Source organism: Tympanuchus pallidicinctus, unplaced genomic scaffold (genome assembly GCF_026119805.1).
Source record: "Tympanuchus pallidicinctus isolate F22 unplaced genomic scaffold, pur_lepc_1.0 scaffold28, whole genome shotgun sequence".
Lineage (NCBI taxonomy): Eukaryota > Metazoa > Chordata > Aves > Galliformes > Phasianidae > Tympanuchus > Tympanuchus pallidicinctus.
In genome coordinates, this window is record NW_026294745.1 from 597418 (window position 1) to 621365 (window position 23948).

Sequence of the window (23948 nt, forward strand, 5' to 3'; positions counted from 1 at the left end):
CAGTGCCTCTATGGGGAGAGCACCATCCCCTCGCAGCGCAGGAAACGAACCAGCCCCAAACCCACAGCCCTGCGTGAGAGCCTCATGGGAGCGATGGGCTGCAAAACGTCCCCATCCCTTGGCCACCAAGTGCAAATATTTACACGGCATCGATGGGGTCGGCTCGGCCTTTTGCCGGGTGGGGAAATACTTCTCACACTGTTAATAATACATACATTTATTAAAATTAAACCACCAGCAGATATTACATCCAGCAGCACTAAATTATGGATAGACCTTATCCCCAACCTTTGTTTTTAATTAAAAAGCCCCTTTCAGTAATTCCATTAAGGCCGTAGCTTATGTTTTCTTTCTCTCCCCTTCTTTCAATACCGCAATCCAACGGCATTTAGGTTGTGCTGATGAAACGTCTTTGAAGTTTCATGAATTGCTGATGTAATTGAATAAAAATAATATTATGAAGAGAGAGAGAGAGAGAGAGGCTGTTCTGTAGACCTAAATCCTAATGAAATCACCTTACTGCACCGAGCAGAGTGACAGCGAGACTCTGGATTTGCGCATATTCCCATAATCCTAAACCCATTAGCGCAGAGGCACCGTGCGAGCCACATGTTGTGGATTATGGCCAAGAAAAAGGCTCCGAGCAAATCCTGGACCTGCTCTGGGTGCTGCCCACTAACGAGCCCCCAGCCCAGCTAATGAGCCCTGCACACCCCAACCCTGTGCCCCCTCCTCGCCCTCTGTTAGCACGGTTCTCAGGCATCACGTGCCCTGCAATTAAGGAGGAGGGCTTTCCAATTATTTTCCTGTGCGCTGTTATTAATGGAAATATTAATTTTACAGAAGTGCCTCTTCCACCTCTCTCCTGCTCACCAAACGCTGATGGAGCCCTGAGCCAGCGGTGGCTCCAAGGATGCTCTGGAATGTGTTGGGAGGGTTTTTGGCTCCGTTCCCCCATTAGGTCTAATTGCAGCTTCCACCTCACACGCCAATGGCACAGCGGCTTTCCGGTCTCCTGTTCTTTAATTGTAATCACCTTTAATGTATTGTACCAGCCGCTGTTAACAAAATGATAATTGCAACATCGATCTTGCAAAAATCACTGCAGAAAACACCGACTGCTGCGTGTTCACTGAGAGGTGAAGGGCAGTTTAGCAGAGACTGGCTGGAGTCAGCCGTCCTGCAGCACCTAGCAGGACAGTTCTGGGCAGCAGGGCTCTGTCTGCATGGGGAGCTCAGCCTGTGGCGAGGCTGGTGCTTGGGTGGGAGGTGATGCTTCAGAGGGAGGTGACATTTGGGTTGGAGGTGATGCTTGGGTGGGAGATGACATTTGGGTGGGAGTTGATGCTTGAGGGGGAGATGACTCTTGGACAGGAGGTGATGGTTGGGTTGGAGATGACACTTGGGTGGGAGATGACACTTGGGCTGAAGATGATGCTCGGGTGGGAGACAATGTTTGGGTTGGAGGTGATGCTTGGGTGGGAAGTGATGTTTGGAGAGGAGATGATGCTTGGGTGGGAGGTGATGCTCAGGTGGAACGTAATGCTTGAATAGGAGGTAAGGTGATGCTCAGACAGCCTCCAGCAGGGCTACCAAATCTCACCCCACATACACCCCATGATGGGGACCACGCTTGCTGGGTCAGGTAAGACCACCTTGCCTTTCCTTCCTTCCTTCTTTTCTAATTTCTTTCTTCCCAATTTAAGATCCTCTCCAGGATAATGCAATAAAGACATGAAGCACCTAATTTTCACTGGGGGACAACAGACGCAATGGTATATTTACCCAGTCATACCATTATGAAATCCTACAATTAAGGCTTCAATCAGATAAATGCAATTACATAATACGATCTTATACGATATAATTAAAAACATCTGCAATCAAACCGAAGCCGACGGTACCGTAATCCTTAATCGGCTCCGGTGGCTGCAGTGGTGGGAGATGAGCCCAGCAACGGGGCTGAGCTGCCCGTGCCATGGGGACCACGGTGCCGGGTTGGCCGCGGGCGTTTAAGCAGAATTGCCTGTGTATTCAGGGCCTTTCAAACACCAGTAATCTTCATCTGGGAGACGGAAAGTGAAATATGTTATTGCCGGCCGCAGTAAATTACCCGTGCCAGCCCTCGCGTATAAAACATTACAGTTGCTGGCCAGTGCACTTACTCACCCACGCTGTCTGAATCCCATGATCAATTATAAAACAAAGCGGTGCTGGTCAGTCCTGGAGCGGTGATGATGGGGTTTGTGTGCTCACAGCAGCACCGCAGACCCACATCCAGGGCTGGATTGTGCCCCGAAAGCTCTCGGTCTGGCCCTGAAAGCTCACGGGCAGATTGATGGCAGCGGCCTTGCAGATGGGGTGCCCCATGTCCCCATGTCCCCATGTCCCCATGTCCCCACGTTGGGGTGACCTCAGCACTGCAGCGCAGCAGGTGCCGGTGCCGGCGCGCCTGCTTCGTCAAGGCTAACGAGCTGCGGTGACCCTGGGGAGCTGGGGGCAGGGCAGCACCTCCGACTCATTTATTTCCCAGGGAAGGTCTTAAGGAAGCCAAACCCCAACCTGGAGAATAAATAAAATAAATTCCTGCAACTTTAACAATCATTGTGTTGGATTTGGGAGATGTTATTCCTAGTGACAGACAAGGGCAATTATCTGCTATCCGCCAGCAGTTTTAGCCTAATTTCATTACTGCTGTGCAATTCTTCCCGAGCCGCTAGTCTATCACTGTCTCACAGAAAGGATTAGCCGGCACTTTCTTCATCTTCAAATGAATTTTAGCTGTCATGCCCTTGATGAATAGAAGGGAGGACTGAGAGCCCGTGCTGGCGAGCGCTGCGAGGACGGGAGGTGAGGTTTGGTGCTGCTTGGTGCCATGGTGTGCCAGGCTTTGGGCTCCTGTACGCAGCCCAAGGAGCTCCGCTCTTCCCAGAGGAAATTTGGGAGTGGAGCGCTGACAGCAGGCTTTCACCTGGCATCCAGGATGGATTAAAATGACAGCATCTGTAACACAATGAAATAACAACAGCCATTCTTCTCCCTCTCCCTCCTCAGAAGATGTTTATCTGTCAGTCTGGGCCACTGAGGAATAGTGAAAAGCAATTTAAACATCAGAGATGAAACCGGACCCACAGGGATGGGCATCCAGGAAAGCATCCCATGGGGACATGCAGCCCATGGCTGCCTCGATGTCCCGCTGCGGAAAGGAAACATAGACATGTCCCAATAGGAAGCACAAACCCATCCCAATGGGAAGCACAAATCCATCCCAACGGGAAGCACAAACCCATCCCAGAGGGAGCCACAGACCCATCCCAACAGAAGACACAAATCCATCCCAACAGGAGTCACAAACTCATACCAATAGGAACCAGACTCCCCATCCCCAATGGGAACGACACAATGAGAACCACACACCCCATCCCTATGGGAACGACAAACCCATTCCAATGGGAACCACAGACCCATCAGGCAGGGGTCTGTGCCTGCCCCCAGCACCCAGTGCAGCTTTCTGCCAGCCTCCATCCCTTTGCCCACATTATCTCCCCCCGGCACATCATCCTGGTGGAATATTTTAGCACCTCTAATGCAATTTCCTCCTCCCTCTGAAATATCATTTTAATACAAGCCAGCCGCACCGTATACCTGCTCCCTAATAAACCTCTGTGACTTTAATGAACTAAATAGCAAATTACTTTTTTATTCAAGAATGAAATTTCATCATATTCATAATTCATATTTTATTTCAGACATCTGCTGCTGATTACATTACATTTAACTAAAATTAGATGATGCTCAGAATGTAATTAAGCCCCTGCCAAATTCTCTGGCCCACCAATACCAGCCTCGCTCAGCGGGGGCCGCTTGGAACCTAATATGTAATTAGGAGCTATTTTCTAGCTGTTTTTAAAGTCTGAAAATTAGCTGCCTTTATTAATCACACAGACAAATATAAAGCGGAGCCAACGCTTGCTGAAATTTCTAAAAAGGATTTTTTTTTAATTATACACCACATAGCGCTGAGACTCATTTTGAATGTTGATTTGTTGTGCACTGACATTTTGACAACTAGTTCTCAATTTGTCTGTCGTAGTTAGGCAACAACAAAGCAGACGGTAATACTTAACTTTCAAAACCTTGGGCGCGGGGAGGGGACGGGGACAAGGATGGGGACACGGGCACAGCTGGCACCCGGTGCCCTCAAGCGGGGAAAGGTCAGGACTGGGTGCACCCACGAGCGCTGCTGGCTCCCAAAAGCATGGGCTGCGTCCATAGGGAGGCTGCTGGAGGGTCCCTCTTTGTGGGTGATGGAGTGGGACGGGGTTGGGGCTCACCCCATGGCCGGGGGCCCTGGAGCTGCGCGCTGACATTTCCTCTCTGTGCCTGACCCTTTTTTCTGTTCTCTCTGTTATCTCAAATAATGTCACTGCCTCTTTAGCATCTATTCATCAGAGCAGAAAGAAGGCACTGCTGACACAGATTAAACAAAAATACCATCTGTGCCTCGCGGGGCAGGGCAGCACCCACCGGCCCCAAAGCAGCAGGGTTACCGTGGGGGGAAGCAGCTTGGAGCAGCACCCCAAAAACACGATGGAAGAGGTTTGGAAAGGGCGTTTTGTATGAAGGGGTTCCTTGTTTCTGGGTTGTGACAGAGCCTTGCTGCCAGGGAACACATCACCATCCCCCAGCACTTACGAGTTCAATATCCAGAAAATCCAGGACTCAAAGTGACCCCATGAGAACGCTGCATCCACACACCTCCTGTCGCAGGAGGATGGAGCACAGCTCCTGCCCACCCTGGTGCTGGCTATTAAAGGCAAACCCCGGCTCGTCTGTCTTTCTGCAAAGCTCATAACATGAAAAATGAAGCTCAAGAAAAATTAGCCAAATTACCAGGCTAATCCTTCAGCAGCAATCTCTGCTCCACTGCACATCCGTAAAATGAGACGGCGCAGCACGGATGGGAAGCACTCATAGGGCTGTGGGCACGCAGGCACCAGGCTGGATCTGTGTACCCCATTCAGCTGAAGGGGGATTGGGGTGCTTCCCATACCCAGAACCCCACAGGTAACCCCACGATGCTGATGGAGCTTGGGAGGAGGAATAAAGGGAAAACACAGGTGTGCCTTTGCCTGCAGATGGATGTGAAATCCGTGCTTAGTTCTAGCAAATTGGGATGGCTCCAGCTGCTGACTTATGCAATTCTGGTCCCTTGCAGCACAGGGAAGGCCGAGCCCTATACAGTACTGGGAGAGCAGCATCCTTGCTGTGGGGCAGCAGCAAAGCTGCAGGAAGCCTTGGGGGGTGGTTGGACCCCTGCTCACCCCACAGCTCCCACCGCAATTCAGATCATTCACACACTGCAGCACCTTCATTGGGTCACCTCCAGCACGTGCTGATAAAGCAGAGGCTGGCAAGGCGAAGCTGGAAGTTTGCAGACGAAAGCGTTACAGGTCGCAGATCTCCGTGGAGTTCATTCTGGGTAGAGCTGAGGCCTCCAGCTTCAGCCCTGGCACAGCTGAAAGACGAAAAATGAAGCAGAGACAGCACAGCCAGCAGGTGTGACTGCTGGTGAAGGGCTCGCACAGCTCAGCGGGCCGGTAACTGGAGGAGTCCACAGCACAAGGACCCAGCCAGTACAGGGTTATTGCCATCAGATGGCTCTTTGGCAGCTGCTATAAAGCAAAGGAGCTGCTGCTCAGATTTCCGCATCAGAGACCATCGCCCCAGTGCCTCCCCGAGGACTGGGAGCCTCGTGCCAGGTGGCAAGTCCCCAGCAACAAGAGGCACGAGGCAGCTGGCTTGGTGACACTCGGCCTGATGAAGATGAACCTGCCCTGCTGGCATCCCACAGAGCTGGGCCACAGCCACCCCCAGGAGCTGCACGCCTGCAGCTCAGCTCACAGCACGCTGCAGTGCCACCAGCACAGCCAGGCTGGGCACAGCCCAAGGTAACATCTAAGGGGCTGCACTGCTGTTCCCTTCACACTACAGGAGCGCTGGATTTCACCGCACCGGGCTCAAGAGTTGATCTGCTGAAATCACCAGTGTTAATTCTGACTTAAAGCAACTGAAACTTGTATTCAGTTCTTTGCCTACCGTGGCTGCAAGGCCTCCTTCTAAGGAAAGCAAAGCATCCTAATGAGGATCAACCCCAGACAGTGCTTCGTTTTGAAGCGAAGTTTCTTCACAGAGAATCTGGCATTCCTTTGTGCTCACGAGGAGAAGCTACAGACACATGTAAGCAGTCAGGGAGTCAACACGCATCCAGATACTCACATTGATTACGCTGTATTAGGAAATGGTAAATTATTTATCAGGCTTTCTGACTTGTGATTAGTGTAAAGCCGTTCTCGGATGCAAATTGGAATTGTAATTAGACATGTAGAAAACCAGCATCTGAAACCTGTTTTTATTGAAGCAGTGTAAGGTACTTTTTCCCCTTTTGTAGCCAACATAATTATCAAAGAACGCTTTGCATGTATAAAATATCACTTTATTAAAACCAGACAGTTCTATGCCCTACCAGTGAAATAAACCTGGTCACCAGGATGCCAAGATCCTAGAGCTGGTAGACCTCAACTTCTCACACTTCATCTTTCCTTTTTGTTTTTATATCCCTGCACTGGAAGAGAAAAGCACCCCCACCCCTGCAGCTTTAGTACCTGGCTCCTATGGAATTACACTTTGAGCAGCCAACAATTCGAACCAGACCTTGTGCATATGAGCAGAAACCAGTCTGGCTATAGGACCCTGCTATCAGCCCAGACAGAAATTATGGGAAAGGGGGAAAACAGTGACAATTTCATTAGGGTTGTGCTACCTTTTTTTTCCATTTTAATTATCTAAGTCTTAATTAGTAACAGGTAAGAGCTCTACTTAAACGTTTCCTCTCCACTGTGAACTGGAATCCAGGAGAAACAGAGACCCAAGTGTCAAGCCCTGAGCTGCCAAGACACTTCTCACCCAAAAATGTCACAGCGCTCTGCATATCCGCCTCGGCAGCCTGACTGCACACCCGCACAGGACGCCGAGGGAGAGGAGAAGAGACACCACATGCATCTGAAGCAGGAGAACCCAGCAAAGTGTCATCATCTGTGCTGGAATCCAGCCCACACCCTATCCTCCTGCCCCTTGAGATTAGCACAGCAGTTGAGTAAGTAAATTCAAACCAGGATTTCGTTGAGAGTCTGACTCCAACCCAGCACAAGTGCAAGCAGTCGCTTCTGGATCCTCACTGCAGCCCCCTCTCCCTCTGACACCAGACCTGAACTTGGCTCCGCACCCCCAGCAGTGGGGAGAAGCACCCAGCAGCACGCAGGGCACAGCCAGCCACCGCTGGCGAGGATGCAGTGCTGGGAGCTCAGCCCTGCCAGGGCTGGGAGCTTAACTCTCGGAGAGCTCATGCAGCACTTCGGCATTTAAAGAGGAGGAGGAGTGCAGGGTCACCCCGGGGGCCCCGATGTCGGTCTCCCAGCATTCAAATCCACAGGCACACAAGTCTCGCTTGGCTGCTTCCACGGCCAGAGGGGTGGCATCTGCCAAGAGGAAGGCAAGAGCAGCCAGCGAGTCAGCGAGGGGCAGGAGCGGGCAGCCAGGGGGAGGACTGCACCCTTACGGCCTCATGCGGGGTGAGAAGGGAGCACTGACCTGGTGGCAGCAGGGTGATGCCGCAGCCGCCGCCGCCAGCCCCGGTCAGCTTGCTGTGCAGACCATGGGAGGCTGTCACCCGGCACAGGCGGTCCAGGGAAGGATGGCCAACCCCGATGACATTCAGATGGTGCTGGTTTATATCAAACAGTTCCTAAAAGCAATTGCAGACACAAGGGATGAGCACGCACAATGACAGCTGCTCTTCCCAGCCAACACACAGCCACCCCATTTCTGTGAGGAGTTTGGTCACCAGCATTCTCAGCATCAAGGCCAAAGCCAGAACCCGTGCTGTTTGCCTGTCCCTGCCTCCAGCATTACTCGTGCTGCTTCTGCACACCACAGTGACAGTGGTACAACAGCTTCTGGACCTCCTCACTCAGGACAGGGTAAATCCTTGTGGATGTTTATTTCAGGTGCTGAATCAGAGCTCTCTGACACCTCCCAACTGCTCTGCCTCCTCCATCACATGGGCATTGAGCCGGAGACTGAACGAGCCCCTTGCTGGCCGTGGGAAGGGCACAAAGCCAGCTCTGCTCATCGCTGCCTGTCACCCCACGCTGCCATTTATCCAGTGTAACTAAATCCAGGGGACTTCTGACACAGCCAACTCAGAAGTGACACTGCTGGAGAGGCGATGCGGTATCCCCCTCCCTGGGCTACGAGCCAAGGGGCCTTGCAGCACTGCCAGAACCTGGCACCCAGCACAGTGGGGTAGAGAGGGACCTCACACCTTTCAAGAGTGGCACAAGCCATGCTGTGCCACAGGTGTGGGGCTGAGGAACAGAGGAAAGTGCTCGGCGAGCCGGGAGGGATGCTGCAGGCAGTGTCAGTCACACTGCTTGCCCTCGGGTCTCATGCCAGCACCACGCAGAACGAGGACTCTACCTGCAAGGGGATGAATTAGGCAGTTGCATGCAGAGTGCATACATCACAAGTTCTGTGCTGGGTTGGACAGACGTCCATGCAGAGGCCTCTTTATATGCCTGAGCGAGGGCACAGCGCTCTCTATGATGATCCAAGACACCTGTCATCTCCTGATCCAAAGTCTGCCAGGAATCAGATGACAGCTTATGACACACTAGACTAGTTCGATGGTTCAAATACAATGCTGTCCAGAACTGCCTATTTCAGAAGCAGCCAAATATATATATGTATATGTTGCATATAATCATCCGCGTCTCTGTGGGCTCTTCAGACTTGAAACAAACCAACAGATTCAATGCATTGAATCTCACTGCAAGCTCACTGCAACTCTGCTTTCCAGGCATCGTATGCAAGACTTTCTGGCACCTTCCATAGGAGGATCTCAAAGCACACCTCAGTGCATCCCACAGAAGCACTCCTCTGCCCCACGCTCCTGACAGCTCAAGTAATGTGGCACCAAGGTGGGGAGGAGCTGTCTGAAGTCATGCTCTAAACAGCCTCTGGATCTCCCCAGCTCTGCCTTCATTCCCCCACAATGGGTACCAAAATCCTACCGTCCTCTTTGTAGAAAGGGAGCAGGACTTTGCTAAAAAGAGGTCCCAGGAGCAGCTCACCCCCACGCAGCATGAGATGCAGCACAGAGGGAAAAGACTGCACACAGACCAGCTCTGCACTGCTGCCCTGGGGAAGGCTGGGACAGGAAGCTCGCTGACCTGTGTGGGAAGGGCACAGCCTGCCATTCCTGCCAGTGGCAGCAAAGACAAGCAGAGATCCTCACAGAGAGCCAAAGGATTCAGATGCTGTCAAAGAGCTGTACGGCTGGTACCAAATGGGTCCTATCCAAGTCAGCTGGCACCCTGGCCAGTCCAAGCCAGGCTTGCATCAGCTGGGATGCTGCCACGTGTCCTCACCCTGCAGCTGGAGGAATTGATGCTGCAATCCTCTCAGCTCTGCAAAAAAACCTTCTTCTACTCGGAAGAGCGTCTCCCCCCCACCACAGCAGCCTCTCCTCCTTCAAACAAAGCCAAGACAAATGCAGATCTTTGTATGCACCTCATGCATCAACGTCAGGTCAGCTCTGGCCATCGTTCCGTTTGTTATTCTCTGGAGCCAGGATGAGTGGTGAGCGATGGGAGCTGGCTCGTAACCAGTCCATCACAAACCAGTGGCTCCTGGGCTCTCTGCTTTTGCTCCAGACCTGGCAGTGACAGAGCAATGACTGCACAGCGCCTGCCAGAGCCACTGTGTCTGGCTGTAGTGGGGGGAGGCAGTATCTCAAGGCCAAACACACTTCCCATTTCTTAGCAAAGGGAAACAAAACCTCTAGGGCTCTAAATCCCCAAAGCAGAGATGCTCCATCCCTGTGCACTGCTGCAGAGAGGCATGGGCAGCATTTTGTCCCTTGGCTCGCAGAAGGGCATTAAAAGTGTCACACAGAGACCACAGTTTCACTCTGACCTGAACATTTCCTGCTATCAAATTCTTTCTTAGACCTAATGTTCTTTAAATGACATTTTGATGTTCAACAGTAACAGTGTCTAAAAATACTGGTGAACAAGCCCCTTACCTCCAGCACAGGGTAATACTCTGGTGATGGATTTGTAGGCATCGCTTCCAGAACACTTTGGCACTCCTGGGAAATTGCATCGATGGAGTCCAGCACGGGGTTCATTATAGCAGGGAACTGAGAAGCAGGAAAGGAGAGATGTGAGCAGACTGCTCACTCAACCTAATGCCACTGGGATAAAACCAGCCCTGGTCTTGTGGAGCTGAACAATTCCTTTCCCATTCAGTGCTATTCATTGACAGAAAAGCCCAGTGCAGAGCAGGCTGATGCTAAGTAGCTCACACCTGCAGAAACCAGAGGAAGGAGCTATTCTTTGGTTGCAAGACTGTGATTTTTGCAGCAAGCCCTGCTAATTCTAGAGAGAAGGAAGCTGAACTCTTGCTCCCAGAGGATCTGTGTGTAAGAGAGGAGCAAGCAGGAATGCAGCAAGCATGAGAAAGTTCACAAGAGCTCCTGTGGGCCCTGCACAAGATCTGAGCTCACAGGGTTACTGTCCTGTCACTGTCCTCACACCAGCTCACCACACACACCCAACCCTGCAGCCACGTGGACACTGCACCTTCAGGATCTTCTCCTTGACCCCAGCCACCAGGACCTTGGTGCTTCGTGGGACTTTTGTGTTGGTCAGCAAGATCCTCAGCGTCGGCACCCTGCAAGCAACAAGACATCCATCCCCAGCCTTTTTCCCTTCCCTGTACCCCAGCAGCTGCCCATGACAGCTGCTTCACACCCCACCCCATAAGTCCCATCTGAGTAACACACCCAAGACAAGGAGTCCATCAGTTTCTGGAAAGTTAAGCAGGCACTCAAGTGCTGGCTGGGGTCAGACTCCTTACTCTTAGTTACAATGACCAACTGTACCAGTGTCGTAAACAGGACTGTGATGTAGTTAGTGAAATTTGTGTTTTTCAAGTAAAAATTTTCTTGAAAATACTATCTGTGAGACCAGCCAGCAGTAGCCATTAAGTGCTAATAGAGCAATTTCATGCACTGTGAAAGATTTTAATGGAGTCAGATTATACTTGGTTGGCAGGAGGCAGAGGGAAGATCCAGGACCTGGACTTGCTCTCTGCAGCTTGGTTTTCACACAGTCCTGTCACCAGGTAAGCAGAAGCTCCCCCTCCCCACAATGTCATTTGCTGCCAGGAGCAGATCCGTTCCTGCTGCCCATAATGCCATGAAATTAATATTGATCCTTTGTGCTGTGTTCATCTTATGTCAGATAATGACCAAACATTTCATTGTTCTCGTCCACTCCAAACCAAGACAACACTCAAGCTACCCACACCCACAGCAAGTTCTGGCTGCCCTTCCACGACGCTGCCAGCAATCTCTCATCAATCTCCTACAATGTAGCATCCACCCTATACGTTTTTGACATGTTCCACCCACCGTATGCAAGTGTTATTTTTAAACTCCAATATTACCTTTTTAATGATGTGATCTTTCCTGATTGGTATCTCAGGGCTCCACCTAAAGTAAAATACATGCATTGTCTGAGTACACAGCGAGCCGAGAGATAACGCAGCGCCGTAAGAGACAGAAGGTCTTTCATCTTCAGAACCTCACCCAGAGCATATGACAGTAATTGCAAGAAACACCAGCTAAATGAACCATGTTCTCAGACAGCATGAATCTGCCTAACCCTGCTGACTTAATGAGAGGGTCTGGCTGGACGCAGTTAACCCAGAGCTTTTCCCTTTGCTCTCCTCTACTCCAGAACTGCATTAATTTAGTATTTTTTATTTTATTTATTTTTTTTTAAAGGCAAAGAGTTTGGCCAGCATTAAATCTTCACCGGAGAATAGAGCAGCGATTCCCTGGGGCAGAGTCAAGCACTGGGTTTCAGATCAGACTGAGTGTGTGCACTCATGTCAGCAGCGTGGAATTCCACCGTCCGGAAGGAATCTCTCTCTTGGCTCCTGCTTTCACCAAGGCATTGAGATTAGGTCTCATTAGAATGATTATTACAAGAAAATCTCCACAGACACTTCCAAAACACTTGGAAGTCTCTACTAATTGAAGGTAAATGACAGCTGTCTGACAGCATTTTTCTCCTGCATTATTTTTGGGACAGGATTACACTTCTCTGCTCACAGCAGAATGTTTCAGTTTCAGTACTTTGCAGCAGGACCTCTGTCCAGGGAATGCAGCAACACCCCAGCCCCAGCCTACAGCTGGGATAAACCAACAGAGAAGGGTCCAAACAGAGATCTGGATTTGGGAGTTTCTGCTCCCTCTGCCCTCCCTTGGTGCAGTAAGCAGCTTGTTCTACCCAGCTTTCCTGCAGCAACCTCAAACAAGTCTTATTATGTGCAGAACTGCAGCTCGTGGTGTCTGCTCGCTGCCTTCCACAGCTGACACACGGTTTGCAGCAGGGAACAGAAATGTGGCAGGTGCTCCAGCACCTCAGAGCCCTGTGCTGGGGAGCAGCAAACACACGTACCCCAAGTACCAACAGCATTATCCACACCCGAGGGATTGCCGTGGATCACACGCTCCCCCTGGAAGGCCCAGCTGTTGATCAGTCTCATCTCTTCTTCCGTCCATCTGGAAGGCAAGAAAAAGACTCAAACACACAACCAAAACCAGCACACAAGGAGTGACAGAAAGAAGCACATCAATGCAAGTCCAGACCCATCCCCACCCCCTGACATCGCTCCCACACACCTTGGCCTGAGATCCTGCTTGCTGACACACAAGACAGCAAATGCAGCAAGAGAGCCCTAGTAGTTGCATTTCACACGTGTAACTCCAGTCTCTAATTGCCAGCTGCTCAGCTGCAGAAGCCTCACAAATTGGGTCAAAAGATGCTGTTAGGACTGATTTAGTAGCTCCAGCAAAGACTTTGATTTTTAGGGATTAACTCCTAACACTTTGTGGCACGCTGGGTGCTGGCACTTACAACACAAAAGGGAACCAAATGCTGAACCTCGAGGTGTTATGCTAAAAACACAGGAACAGGGCTTTCTGTTGCCTTAAAAGCAGTCACACGTTGGTAAGTGCTTTGAGAGTTTAAATGCTGGCACAAAGGGCTTGGTGCTGGGTCACACTCAGCAAGGATCAAGGCCCCTGACTGAACATACTAATTAACAGGCTGCAGCAGCACAAAAAGCAAACACAGAGCTGCCAGTTACCAAGCCCTTGTTGGCTGCAGCATCACCACAATATCTTCTCAAAAGCCTACAGCTCTGGGCCTGCCTGTGCAAGGCAGCACCCACACAAACACAGCCCAGAATTCAGCAGTTTTCTAACCCTGCCTCTGACTCTGCCACAAACGAACCCCTCAAACCCAGCCCCAGGGATCCAGCTGGCACCCTGCACTCTGCTGCCCGCACACACATCCCAAGCTGCTGTTAGGATGGCCTGATGCACAGGAACATCAGACAGCCCAGCAGCAGTGATGTTCTGCTGAGACCAAAGCTGGTGTTTGGTGCAGTGACAGGGCACGTTCAACAGGTTTTTAGGATACGGGGCCCCAAACAGGAACAACATAACAGAGGCACAGATGTTAGATAAGCATAAAGCACCCTTAAACAAGGGAAACAGTTACTGACCACTGCTAAGGCAGGGCAGAAATCACGAGAGCCACCTGTAACCTGGAAACCTCTTAATAGAGCTCCCCATTTCCCCAGGCCACAGCTGAACATCTTCATCCATCTCCACACTTCTTTAATTTCACTTGCCAACATTTAATCTGCAAAGCATTCATGAAAACAGCTCACACCACCACTCCTCAAAATAGAAGCGCAGTTTGCTGTAAACCACTTGTTTTTAATCCTCTTTGAGAGGCTGCGATTCTTCTCTACACAGGAGTCATTATATCACGCTGTTCTTTTCTTGCCATGTTAAGCAAAAACCTTCTGAAGTCTGACACCCCCATCTCTCACCCCTCTGCGTGCCAGCTGGAAGGAAAAAAAAGCATGCTGTATTCAAGCTGAAGCTAAGAAGTGAGAGCAGGGGATGAAGACATCCACGCTGCTTGCTGTTTGGTTCAGAACTGGCCTTTCATTTGTGACTACAGGGAGATTTGCCTGAGCACAGCTCACAAATGGCTCCTTTTAGGAATGCCTTTCTGGGTCAGACTGCTAGCTCAGGTTCTGAAGCAGAACACAGCCATCCCCTCGCTTGCTGTTTCACTTTCAGGCCCACATAAAATCCACAGAAGGCAGCTATAAAGGGTTGCACCTGGCAGACAGTGAACAATGGAGGGTTCTGCAGCTCCAGCTGTGATATGCATCTTTAAACAGAGCCTCCTTAGACACACAGCAGAGCAGACCAGTTTTTCAAGACTGAGCTCCAACGGAAAGCAACGCAGGGTGGAGGGAAAGAAATTCCCTTTCAGCAGCCACTGATAAAGAGAAAACTCAGGTAGGAAATCAGAAGGAAATGGACCACATGCAGGAAAAAAATAATGATCCATGTGAAAACACAGGGAAACAAAGACAGAAAGAATCCTTGACTCCTTGAGGACTCAAAGTAAAACCTAAAAGATGATCACAGAGAAGAAATAGAGGTTTTTTTAAAAAAATACTTATCTACCACATTAAAGAATGTGTGTTACTTTCATGGCAAAATAAAGCTATCTGTATCTTACGAAGCAAACAGTGAGTAGAATGTGTGAGTTTCACCAAATCTCTGCATCCAGCTGCTTTTGTCAGAAGGAATGAACTGTAAACAGGATTCACAGAGCCCTGGGCAGGGCACACCTCTGCTGCTGGGAAGACAGGCAGCAATGGGAGGGGAAGGGAAAGGAGCTGGGTTCAGGGTCCTACCACCACAACCAGTTGGACAGAGAGACCAAGAGAGGTACTGGAATTTGCTAAGATGGGGCACAAACAGAACCTCCCACAGCCCTAACGTGCATGCTGAAGGCAGGGAGGATTCTTGGAGGCGTTACCTGGCTGTGGCCTCCCCATCCTTCAGAGGGCAGGAGATGGCTCTGCAGGCATGCAGCAGTGCTGCCGCCAAGCACACAGCATAGGCAGCACTCGAGCCCAGCCCAGCTCCTGTGGGCAGCTCAGACCACACGGCTATGTCCACACTGGGAACATCTCTGAAACACAAACACACAGGTGGTAATGGGGACCTCGAATTCCATTTCCAAACGTTTCAAAGGCAAAAGATGCCGATGGGGACAGATCACAGGAAAAGCTGGCGAAAACTGGCAACATCAGCACATGCATAACACATCCGAGGCACAGGGGCTTCAGTTAGCACAGCTGAGTAGCCTCACTAAGCCATTGTGCTCGAACAAAGCCTTGCTGAATTGGATCTATGATTAGCACAGCTTGTCAAGGGCATTTTGTAACTATGTGTTTGGGCAGCACCAAAAAGAGTCCCTTCAAAGATTTGGAAGCACGATACAAACTAACAGCTGTATTATTGCATTCCTCTGGAGCAAGAAGCTGATGTACACTGAAACATGCACATTTTGTGGCCACGTGCCCCCTTCTCCACTGAACTTATCTGGGCTACAACAGCCCTGAGCTGTAGTGACCCCACATTCTCAAATTCTGAAGCAGACTCAGCCCACAAAAGGTATCAGGCACTGAATTCACAGCTCACCTCCGCAGACATTCTTCCAGTCTAATGAAACCTTCTGCTGGGCCACAACAGATGTCTGTCTATCTGCTTCCTGTACTGACTGTACAGGAAGGGTACAGTGATTGAAGCATCTCAAAGTCAGGTGCTTAAATGGGAGCAGATGACTCCCAGCCCACCTGCCTGGGGCACCCCATCCCCTGAACTCAGAGCTCTGAAAGAGTCCCTGAGGCGCACAGAGCCTAAATAAAGCACGATTCCTTTCAATTTCTTCTTTTGCATCAAATATTTGCTTTCTTCCTATGACTTTAGAGAAGCAATTAAAGATGAAAGCTCAAGTCAGCATGTTTATTCTGGGGCAAGAAGACAACCTTACCCATACTTAGCTGAAATAGCCAGACACATATAAAGAAAGGCAAGAATTGCAAGGCTGTCAGGAGCTGAGGCATCGGCAGCGATTCCAGCAAACTCTTTCAGCACATCCAGCTGTTCTACGCTGGGGGACTTTGATTCATCAAAGTCAGCTATGGAGGCAAGCAGGGGAGAATTTCAACACTTAGAAACCAGAAAATTGTTCAACTTGAAAAAGTCGTATTTACAAGAACAGGAGCTACCTTCGCGTTCCACCTACAAGCCTCTCGTCAAAGAACCTTTCCCTGATATCCGATAAAACAAAAGCAACCCGAGCATCTTGTACGCCCTCAGCCCCACACCTACACTACACACAGCGGTCGGAGGTGGAAAGGACCCCCGAATGCCGTCTGTTCCCACTGCCTGCAGTGCACAGGGACACCCACGGCCCCGACCCCATCCGCGGGGATGGAGATGCCGCCCCACCTGCGATGCGGCCCCGCAGGACGCGGAGCTCGGCCACGTCCCATTCCCTCCGCACTCCGACGCCGGGCAGACGGACGCACAGCCGCTCTCCGTCGCCATGCCGCAGCCGCAGGAAGGTGCGCAGACCCAGCGCCACGGCCAGGGCCGCCTGAGGGAGAGACGGGGCCGTCAGCGGGGCCGTACCGACCCGCGGAGCGCCGGGACGGCGGGGTTCTTACCTTGCCGTGCACCACGGCGTGCTCGCCGTGCAGGATCACCTTCCCCGGGGCGGACACCAGCAGGCCGCGCTCCGGCATCGCCACCGAGATGAGAACGCCGCGATCTCCGAGGGTCCCGCTCCGCCGCGGCTTCAACCACGCGCCGACCTCCAGGCGGAGTGACGGCGCCTCTAACCAATAGCGGCTTCGCCCCGCCTCGTCCCGCTGAGCTCGAACCAATCGCGGAGCTCTTTTCTGGGGCCGGGTTTCAGAGCAGCCAATCGGAACGCGGCGGCGCGGAGTGGCGCGGCGCTGGGGTGACGGCGACGAGGAGGGACGGGGGCCGAGCGGGACCGGAGGCTACGGCGGCCGGGAGGAATGTTGCGACGGGCGGCGGGGCGCGGGCTGGGCAGGGCGCTGTGGGCGCTGGCGGGGCGAGGACGGAGCTGCAAAGCGGGCGGGTGAGTGAGTGAGCGCGGGGCCGGGCTAAGGGTGCCCTCAGGGCTCGGTCGCTCTGGGCCTTGCCACGGCGCTGTGCTCCTTTCGAAGCCTGGGTGCTCCCGGCCTTCTCTCAGCGCCCCCTCGGGGCCTGCACGCCCCCCTCCCCTCGACGCCTTTTCCCCCTCGGTGTCCGTGCCGCCCTCACGCCCTGGGTCTCCGCAGGCCTGAGCGAGGCCCTCGCAGCACCCGCAGCCCCAGGATCTACACGAGGACAGGAGATGAAGGTAAGGCTGAGCAGGCAGCGGGGAGCACGGGGCGCCGCACGGCTGCCAGCCTCCGACCCGGGCGCTTCTCAAAGGCTTCTCCAGCACCTTCACTGGGGAGAGGAGGCCGAAGGCTGACCGCATCTTTGAAGCTCTGGGGACGACGGATGAGCTGAGCTCCGCCATCGGGTGAGCCCTGATAGCCCACGTTGCTCAGGGAATAACACACACACAGCTGTGGCTTTGCTTCCAGCTAACCCTGCTTCTCTGCTCGCAGGCTTGCTAGCGAGCTGAGCAGTGAGAAGGGCCATGCGTTTGTTGAACAGCTTCACAAGGTGAGTGTTGATGATAGGCCTGACCCGCTGTGCTGACTGCACGTATTCTTAAATACTCCTGTTGACACATAGGAACTGAATTAACCTACTACTGTGTGTTAAAATAGCGTCTAGACTCTGTGCCGTGATTGATTACTCTCCAAGGAGTAAACATTTTTAGCCAGAAAGGATGGTAGTAAATCAAGTAGGTCAGTTGTGGGCAGTTGCTCTGCTGCACCAGGGGAGATTCAGGCTGGACCTTAGGAAATATTGCTAACTTTTCTGAAAGAGTGATCAGGCACTGGAATGGGCTGCCCAGGCAGGTGGTGAAGGCACCGACCCTGGAGGTGTTCAAGGAACGTTTGCACGTTGTGTTGAGGGACGTGGTTTAGTGAGAACTATTGGTGATGGGTGGATGGTTGGACTGGATGGTCTTGTAGGTCCTTTCCAACCTTGGTGATTCAGACAGCGTGTACCCAGATCTGTTCCTCCGTGCAGTCACAGGCATGAGTTTAGTTTTTCATGTAGCCTCAGTTTTGAAATGGGAATGTAACCATGTGGGCGTGATGGTGGGAGACAGCTCCCACTGTTGCAGTGTGTGGGTTATACTAAGCTTTGCTATGGAGAGGAACTCAAAAGAAGCTAATTAGAGATCTTACAAAGCTTTACTAAGTTGCTTCTGAAATATCTCATGTAATGGAGAGATGCTCCTTTTGGAAACAGCTGTGCCATCAAGCCAGCGTTGTCTCCAACTGTTTGTCACTGCTTCTCCTTCAGAGGTTACTGCTTTGGTGTTCTACCAGCAAAGGGATTATATGAGCACATCCTGGCCTGCTCTCTGCACAGTCAGCCAGGGTGGCTTAATGTGCCAGTGAAAACGAGTGCACGTGGTAATCTGGCTTCTCATAAAGCAATTAGGGAGCACTTATCTGATCCCTCCTGCCAGCAGGCTGGGGATGATGAACAACAAGGGTAGGATCTTCTTTAATCAGCACAACCAGCTGTCGCCTCCCAGAGCTCGCTGCGGTTGTACTGGAGCATCAAGGGATAATGGAAGCACTTCTTGTTTTTGTCTCGATTGCCACATCTAGGTCCAGTGTATGCTGCAGGATGTGGGCTCCAACATCGCAACACCTCTCTCCTCAGCCAGGGAAGCTCACTTAAGTAAGCCTCAGAACTCCTTTCCTGGGCTAACAGTTCTTGCATCCAGTGCATCTCACACTGGCAGTGGGGAGGCTCTCCCAGCGGGTGGTGATCAGAGCTGCCCAAGGGCTGCTCCACACCACGTGTGGGTGCTGAATGAGCAGCACGTGGTCTCACAAGCTGCTGCTGCTGCATCTGTGTGACCGAGTGTAAGCTGCCCTGGGGCACTGCCCCAAAATTGACACGCAGCCACAGCTGCCGAATGGGGAGCTGGACTTGCTCCAGCAAGATGATTTTTTTCGGATGTGTTCTCAAGATTTGCTGGTCTAAGAAACGTGAAAGTAGAGCCCTATCTGTAGGCTGAATGACTCCTGCATTTCTTGTAGCTGACTTTTCTTTTCTCTCTGTAGAAAGAACATCTTTTAGTGAGGAGCCTGTTCTGGAGCTGGAGAAGTGGATTGACAGATATTCAGAGCAGCTTCCTCCGCTTAGAGCTTTCATCTTGCCAGTAGGTACTGCTTATGCCACTCACTGACAGGAGAAGGCTGGCCTTGTTAGGGTAAATCTGCTTTACTGTTTGCCTTGGGAGCTGGGGGAAAACAGCTTGTGAAGCTGTTTTTTTGTGTGGACAAATACCAAGGAAAGCAGAGAGAAGGAACAGGTCAAGTGAAATTTCTCCATCCTTCTGCCACGTAATGCAGCATTTAGTTGTGCATGTGTGAGATGTGATAAGCTTTGCTGCAATTATACAGTAAGGTGCATGGTTACCTGTTGTTAGCAGACACTGATGTGCTGTTTCATTGTTGTTTCAGTCAGGAGGTAAAAGCAGTGCTGCTCTCCATTTTTCCCGAGCTGTCTGTCGCAGAGCTGAGAGGTGGTGAGTGTTGGCTGTTAGTGTAACTGAACCAAATGGACAGAAGTGATCATACTGTTACAACAAGAGCAAATTGTCACAACCACAGCAACTGACCATAGCTGTTCTGCACTCAGCTCTGCATGTTTGTGTTAGTCAAATTCCTAGAGTGCAGTCAGAAAAAAACCTAAATCTCTCTTTGCTCCCCTGGACTGGTTCATATGAGCCAAGAACTTCAGAAAGGACAGGTTTATGTAGAGATGCATCTGTATTCAGCTAGTATCCTGTTTGCTACATATACTTTGTAGGTGAGAAGGTATGAAAGCTGGCATGCTGACAGGCAGAATGTGGTGAGGTCTGATGCTCCAGGATGCTCACAGCTAGCCAGATAAATAAACTGAAACTCCTTTTCTTTCCTAGTGTGGTTCCTCTAGTACAAGCAGGGGAAGCAGATCCAAACGTGGCCAAATACTTAAACAGGTAAAGAAATCCATCTCCTTTTTCTGTACTGCTGAAGCTTGCTTGGTGTTGTTCCCTCACTCATTGTAACTGTGGGGCTTCACCTTTCAAGGAGTTTACCTTCTAGATTTTGAAATCTGAAGAAGCAGCTTTTTAAAAAGTATTGTTGCATGGCCTTGTAAGTGTCTGCAGAGACTACTGGGGTGCTGAGGGGGCAGCCAATTAACTTTCTGCTTCAAGACTACAATCACCTCTTGCGTGGATTTTCTGCCTTGCTTTACTTCCAGTTCTTGTGCTGTAACGTGCTTTGTTGCACAGCTGCGTGCTGCTGGTTACACCTGATGTGAGAAGCAGTTTCATTGCTTTTCCCTTGGTTTACAGACTGAGCGACTACCTCTTCGTTCTGGCACGTTATGCTGCAATGAAGGAAGGGAAGGAAGAGAAAATATATACAAAGCCAGAACCATAACTGGAATGGGATGTTTGTGTTGTAGATCTTGGGAAATTAAATCCAGCAGAGTGCTTTCCCCAGGCATGGATGGGAAAGAGAGCAAGCCTGAATTGGGAATGTGAGCTGCCAAAGACTTCCAGTTAACATGATCAGGACCTTGTTCATAAATGTTGTAAGGAACACAGCTGTTCTGTTCACTAGGCTTCTCAGTAACACAGTGGTGTTGGTTTCAGAATTACTCTTTGCCCTGGAGCAGAGCTGAGACAGGAGACTTCTAATAACTCCAGCTGATTTCTGGAGTTGTCTTAATTTCCCTGGGCAGCAGCAGGTTCTGTGGAAAGACTTTGACAGGGCTCTGAGGTATGAAGAAAAGAAAACAATCAGCTTTCCTTTGTAAGTCATAATGCTCATACAGAACAGGTACTGTGCTGAGATTCAGGAACTCTGTCCACAAGCTTTGAAATAATAAATGTGATTTACTTGTACCAAAGGGCCCTTAACTGTCATGCTTTAATACTGAGCCCAGCTTGCTTTTCTTTTTTAAGTTGCTTTCAATCCATCAGCTCTAGCTGAAGCTGAGCGGTGTAGATTTACAGGAACACACTTAGAATTCTTTGGCTCTGGCTGTCTCTCTTTATGCACGTGAAAAATGTGTCTGTGCTGGCAATCCCACGCATCCTCTGCCAGGAACACGCTTGTGTAGAACAGGATTAAAAGAGGAAGGGCCAAATCCTACAGGTCGTGTGCAGGCAAGATCTGCTTAGTTAGCTGGGGTTGAGTCCCTGCAGGGCTGCCCCTCCCAGCACACAGAGACCCCTTGAGACCAGCTTGGGGTTGTGATGAGGGGCCTGGAGCTTCAGCTGATGCAGTGAGAGGTGAAAGCAAGAGGCCAGTAGCTACAGGTGTTCATATCTCAGACCTATGAACGTTCTGAGGAGTTTCACTCCCGTGGAGCATTCAGCAGAGGGCATTGGAAGGTGTCCTAAAGCTTGGAGATGCTGGCTGCAAACATCACAGTAGTATTTCCAACACAGAAGACATCCTCTGTTGGAGCTCATCAAGGTCAGCTGAAGGCTTCATCTTGCAGAACAGCTGCACGCTTTGTTGCATTGTTTCTTCACTTGCCCTTTTTGGCAGATGTAATGGTATCAATTTACATGATACAGAGCAAACTAAAATTCAGGAATGTTAGGCTCTTTTGGAAGCTTTTTCAGCTTCCTGATGGATTGGACTGCCAAAAAACATACTCAGTGTGTAAACAAGTGTGTTACAGCCAAGTGAATGCATTAACACCCTGCTACTCACTCTGTATACAGAATAGCCAGACATTACAGTTGAAGTCCAAGTCTCTTACAGCTTAGTAATCTGGAAGGATGTGTGTGAGCCACAGTGGTTTCAGTCTTCTGCTTGTAAGGAAGAGCATCACAGGGCAGGGGGCTGCGAGGTGATTGCACAGGTTAAGGATGCTTGTCCTGCTGTAAGGGTGGCACTCTTGGTAGTGGGAGCTTTGAAGTCACACAGTTTCCACTGTTCCATTATTTTAAGTAGGAACAACTTTGAAGTTGCCCCCCAAAAGAGACTCTGGCTTTTGTGTTAACCTCTTAATCAGAAGGGGGTCAGTGTGAAGAACACCCAGCACTAACAGACACCGCCGTCTCATTATTCACCTTTTTTCTTTTAAAACACATATTTCATGGCTATTGTTAATGCACATTTTTCACAGAGTAATTTTCCAAACCTTAGCCTGTAACACATCCCAATGACAAATGCTCTTGCTTTGGACTGCACCTTCAACTGCAATGTCACATCAGACATTTTCTCAATGCCTGCTCCAGACAGGCCATCCAGTTTTATGATAGCTCTGTCTCGGTGATCACTATTGAACCTTAAGAATCTCCAGGCTTTTCAAGTTTAATTGAATAAAATTCTTTGCAGTATAAATTCTTCATGAATGCTATATAAATCAGCTCCAGGATGGATTTATAGTATTTTCTTTTTTTTTTTTTTCCAACTGGGGGGAAGAAATCTCACTACTGTTTTGGGACCAAAGCTAGCATTGTTTTGAGTGCAAGGAGGAATAAATTTAGCTACCACGCTCTTAGATGATGTAGAGATTAAATTTATTAGGGCTCACTCAGCTTCCAGCTCTCTCTTTGTACCCTAACAGGTCTGTGCAATTGTTTCTGCACGGCTGAAGCTGAGGGATGCTGGTGTGTGGGGTGCCTCTGTTCTCCAGATAAGCAGGCACAGGGCTCAAATTCAGAAACTGGGAGAACTCAGGCTGAGAGCAATCCCAGCCACGTGAGCAGCTACAGCTCAGCAAAGCTGAGCTCCACAGAGACCACACTTTGCTTCTGGTGAGTTTTCAGCCTGCAGTGTTTGCCCAGTGCTTCAGCACCAAGTTGTACAGCACCTGCCTGTAGCAAAGGGGCTGCTGGCTGTTATGCTGCATACAGGAGCTTTTGCACCAGCTTCTAGTGTGGCCCAGCTGGCAGCTGATAGCACTCAGGACAGCAGGCAGGAATGCCTCACAGCCTAGCAAGAGAAGGCACAGGTGAGCAAAGAATCACTGCAATTAAATACAGGCTTTAAAACTAGTAAAGTGTTAGTGCTGGGCTTGCTTTTTGAAAGTCCTTCAATCCCACCCAGCAAACGTGGCCATGCAACCTAGGGATTCCAGAGCCTGCACCTCATTAATATAGTGGGAGAAAGGCAGATGCTGTGTCCGTGCTGACCGTCTGCAGAGCCCAGACACATTCCTGCCTAGCAGGGTTCCTTATTTATGAGTACGTTGGAACTGCCAGCAGAGACATATGTTGCTAAGGGTCGTTTATTCTTGTTTGTAAAATGTATGGCTGCTCCTAGCTTACATACTGTCAAAACTGGAAGAACTGGCCCCAAAATCTCTTGCTGCATGATTGGATCAGACGCCTGTACATCTGTTAACGCTGTAGGAGCTGTAAAATGAAATAAGTTTCACTATAACTCAAACACCTCTATTACCACCACAATGTGCAAGCAGCAGAGCCGGCTGCTGCTCTTGCAGAAATGACACAAACATACATTTTGCCAAGTTGTATGTAAATTTATACAAGGCAGCATTCCCCCTGCTAACAGAGAAGGAAGGGCTGGTGCATGCGTGTGCCCCCACCGAGGGATGCACTGGGGCTGCATCCACGGGGGGAAGTCTTGGGGTGTACACAGCCACACTGCACCGCTTCTGTCAAGCTGGAGATGTGAAAGGGACACCTCTGCCATTGGGTCAAGTCCTCTGCTCCTGAAAAGTCATCTGGAATGAGTCA

At 50.5% G+C, this 23948-nt stretch overlaps 2 protein-coding genes across 3 annotated transcripts; one reads left to right on the forward strand and one right to left on the reverse strand.

Moving 5' to 3' along the window:
- Positions 1-6398: 6398 nt before the first annotated feature.
- On the reverse strand, positions 6399-16901 carry MVK (mevalonate kinase). 2 transcript variants are annotated; one of them, XM_052691283.1, is made up of 10 exons: positions 16744-16901; positions 16526-16673; positions 16065-16212; positions 15045-15200; positions 12591-12694; positions 11572-11617; positions 10704-10794; positions 10145-10261; positions 7651-7804; positions 6399-7538 (listed from the first exon to the last, which is right to left on the reverse strand). In XM_052691283.1, the coding sequence occupies exons 1-10, from the start codon at positions 16819-16821 to the stop codon at positions 7387-7389; spliced, it is 1194 nt and encodes a 397-aa protein (XP_052547243.1). In that variant the 5' UTR covers positions 16822-16901; the 3' UTR covers positions 6399-7386. The 2 variants fall into 2 exon arrangements, with proteins under 2 accessions (XP_052547243.1, XP_052547244.1); XM_052691284.1 differs by lacking the exon at positions 16065-16212 and having other exon boundaries at positions 16744-16860.
- Positions 16902-17042: 141 nt separating this feature from the next.
- MMAB (metabolism of cobalamin associated B) lies at positions 17043-21136 on the forward strand. The gene is made up of 9 exons (XM_052691288.1): positions 17043-17183; positions 17386-17447; positions 17522-17615; positions 17704-17761; positions 18832-18904; positions 19294-19391; positions 19696-19760; positions 20157-20216; positions 20577-21136. Exons 1-9 carry the CDS (start codon positions 17101-17103, stop codon positions 20662-20664), a joined length of 681 nt encoding a protein of 226 aa, XP_052547248.1. The 5' UTR covers positions 17043-17100; the 3' UTR covers positions 20665-21136.
- Positions 21137-23948: the final 2812 nt, after the last annotated feature.

Coding starts and splice junctions, on each gene's coding strand:
- MVK (XM_052691283.1), bottom strand. CDS start 16,821: ATGCCGGAGCGCGGCCTGCTGGTGTCCGCCCCGGGGAAGGTGATCCTG. Junction 7,805..10,144: donor AGTATTACCCTGTGCTGGAG/GTAAGGGGCTTG, acceptor AATTGCTTTTAG/GAACTGTTTGATATAAACCA. Junction 7,539..7,650: donor CATCACCCTGCTGCCACCAG/GTCAGTGCTCCC, acceptor TCCTCTTGGCAG/ATGCCACCCCTCTGGCCGTG.
- MMAB (XM_052691288.1), top strand. CDS start 17,101: ATGTTGCGACGGGCGGCGGGGCGCGGGCTGGGCAGGGCGCTGTGGGCG. Junction 19,392..19,695: donor TTAGAGCTTTCATCTTGCCA/GTAGGTACTGCT, acceptor TTGTTGTTTCAG/TCAGGAGGTAAAAGCAGTGC. Junction 20,217..20,576: donor GTGGCCAAATACTTAAACAG/GTAAAGAAATCC, acceptor CTTGGTTTACAG/ACTGAGCGACTACCTCTTCG.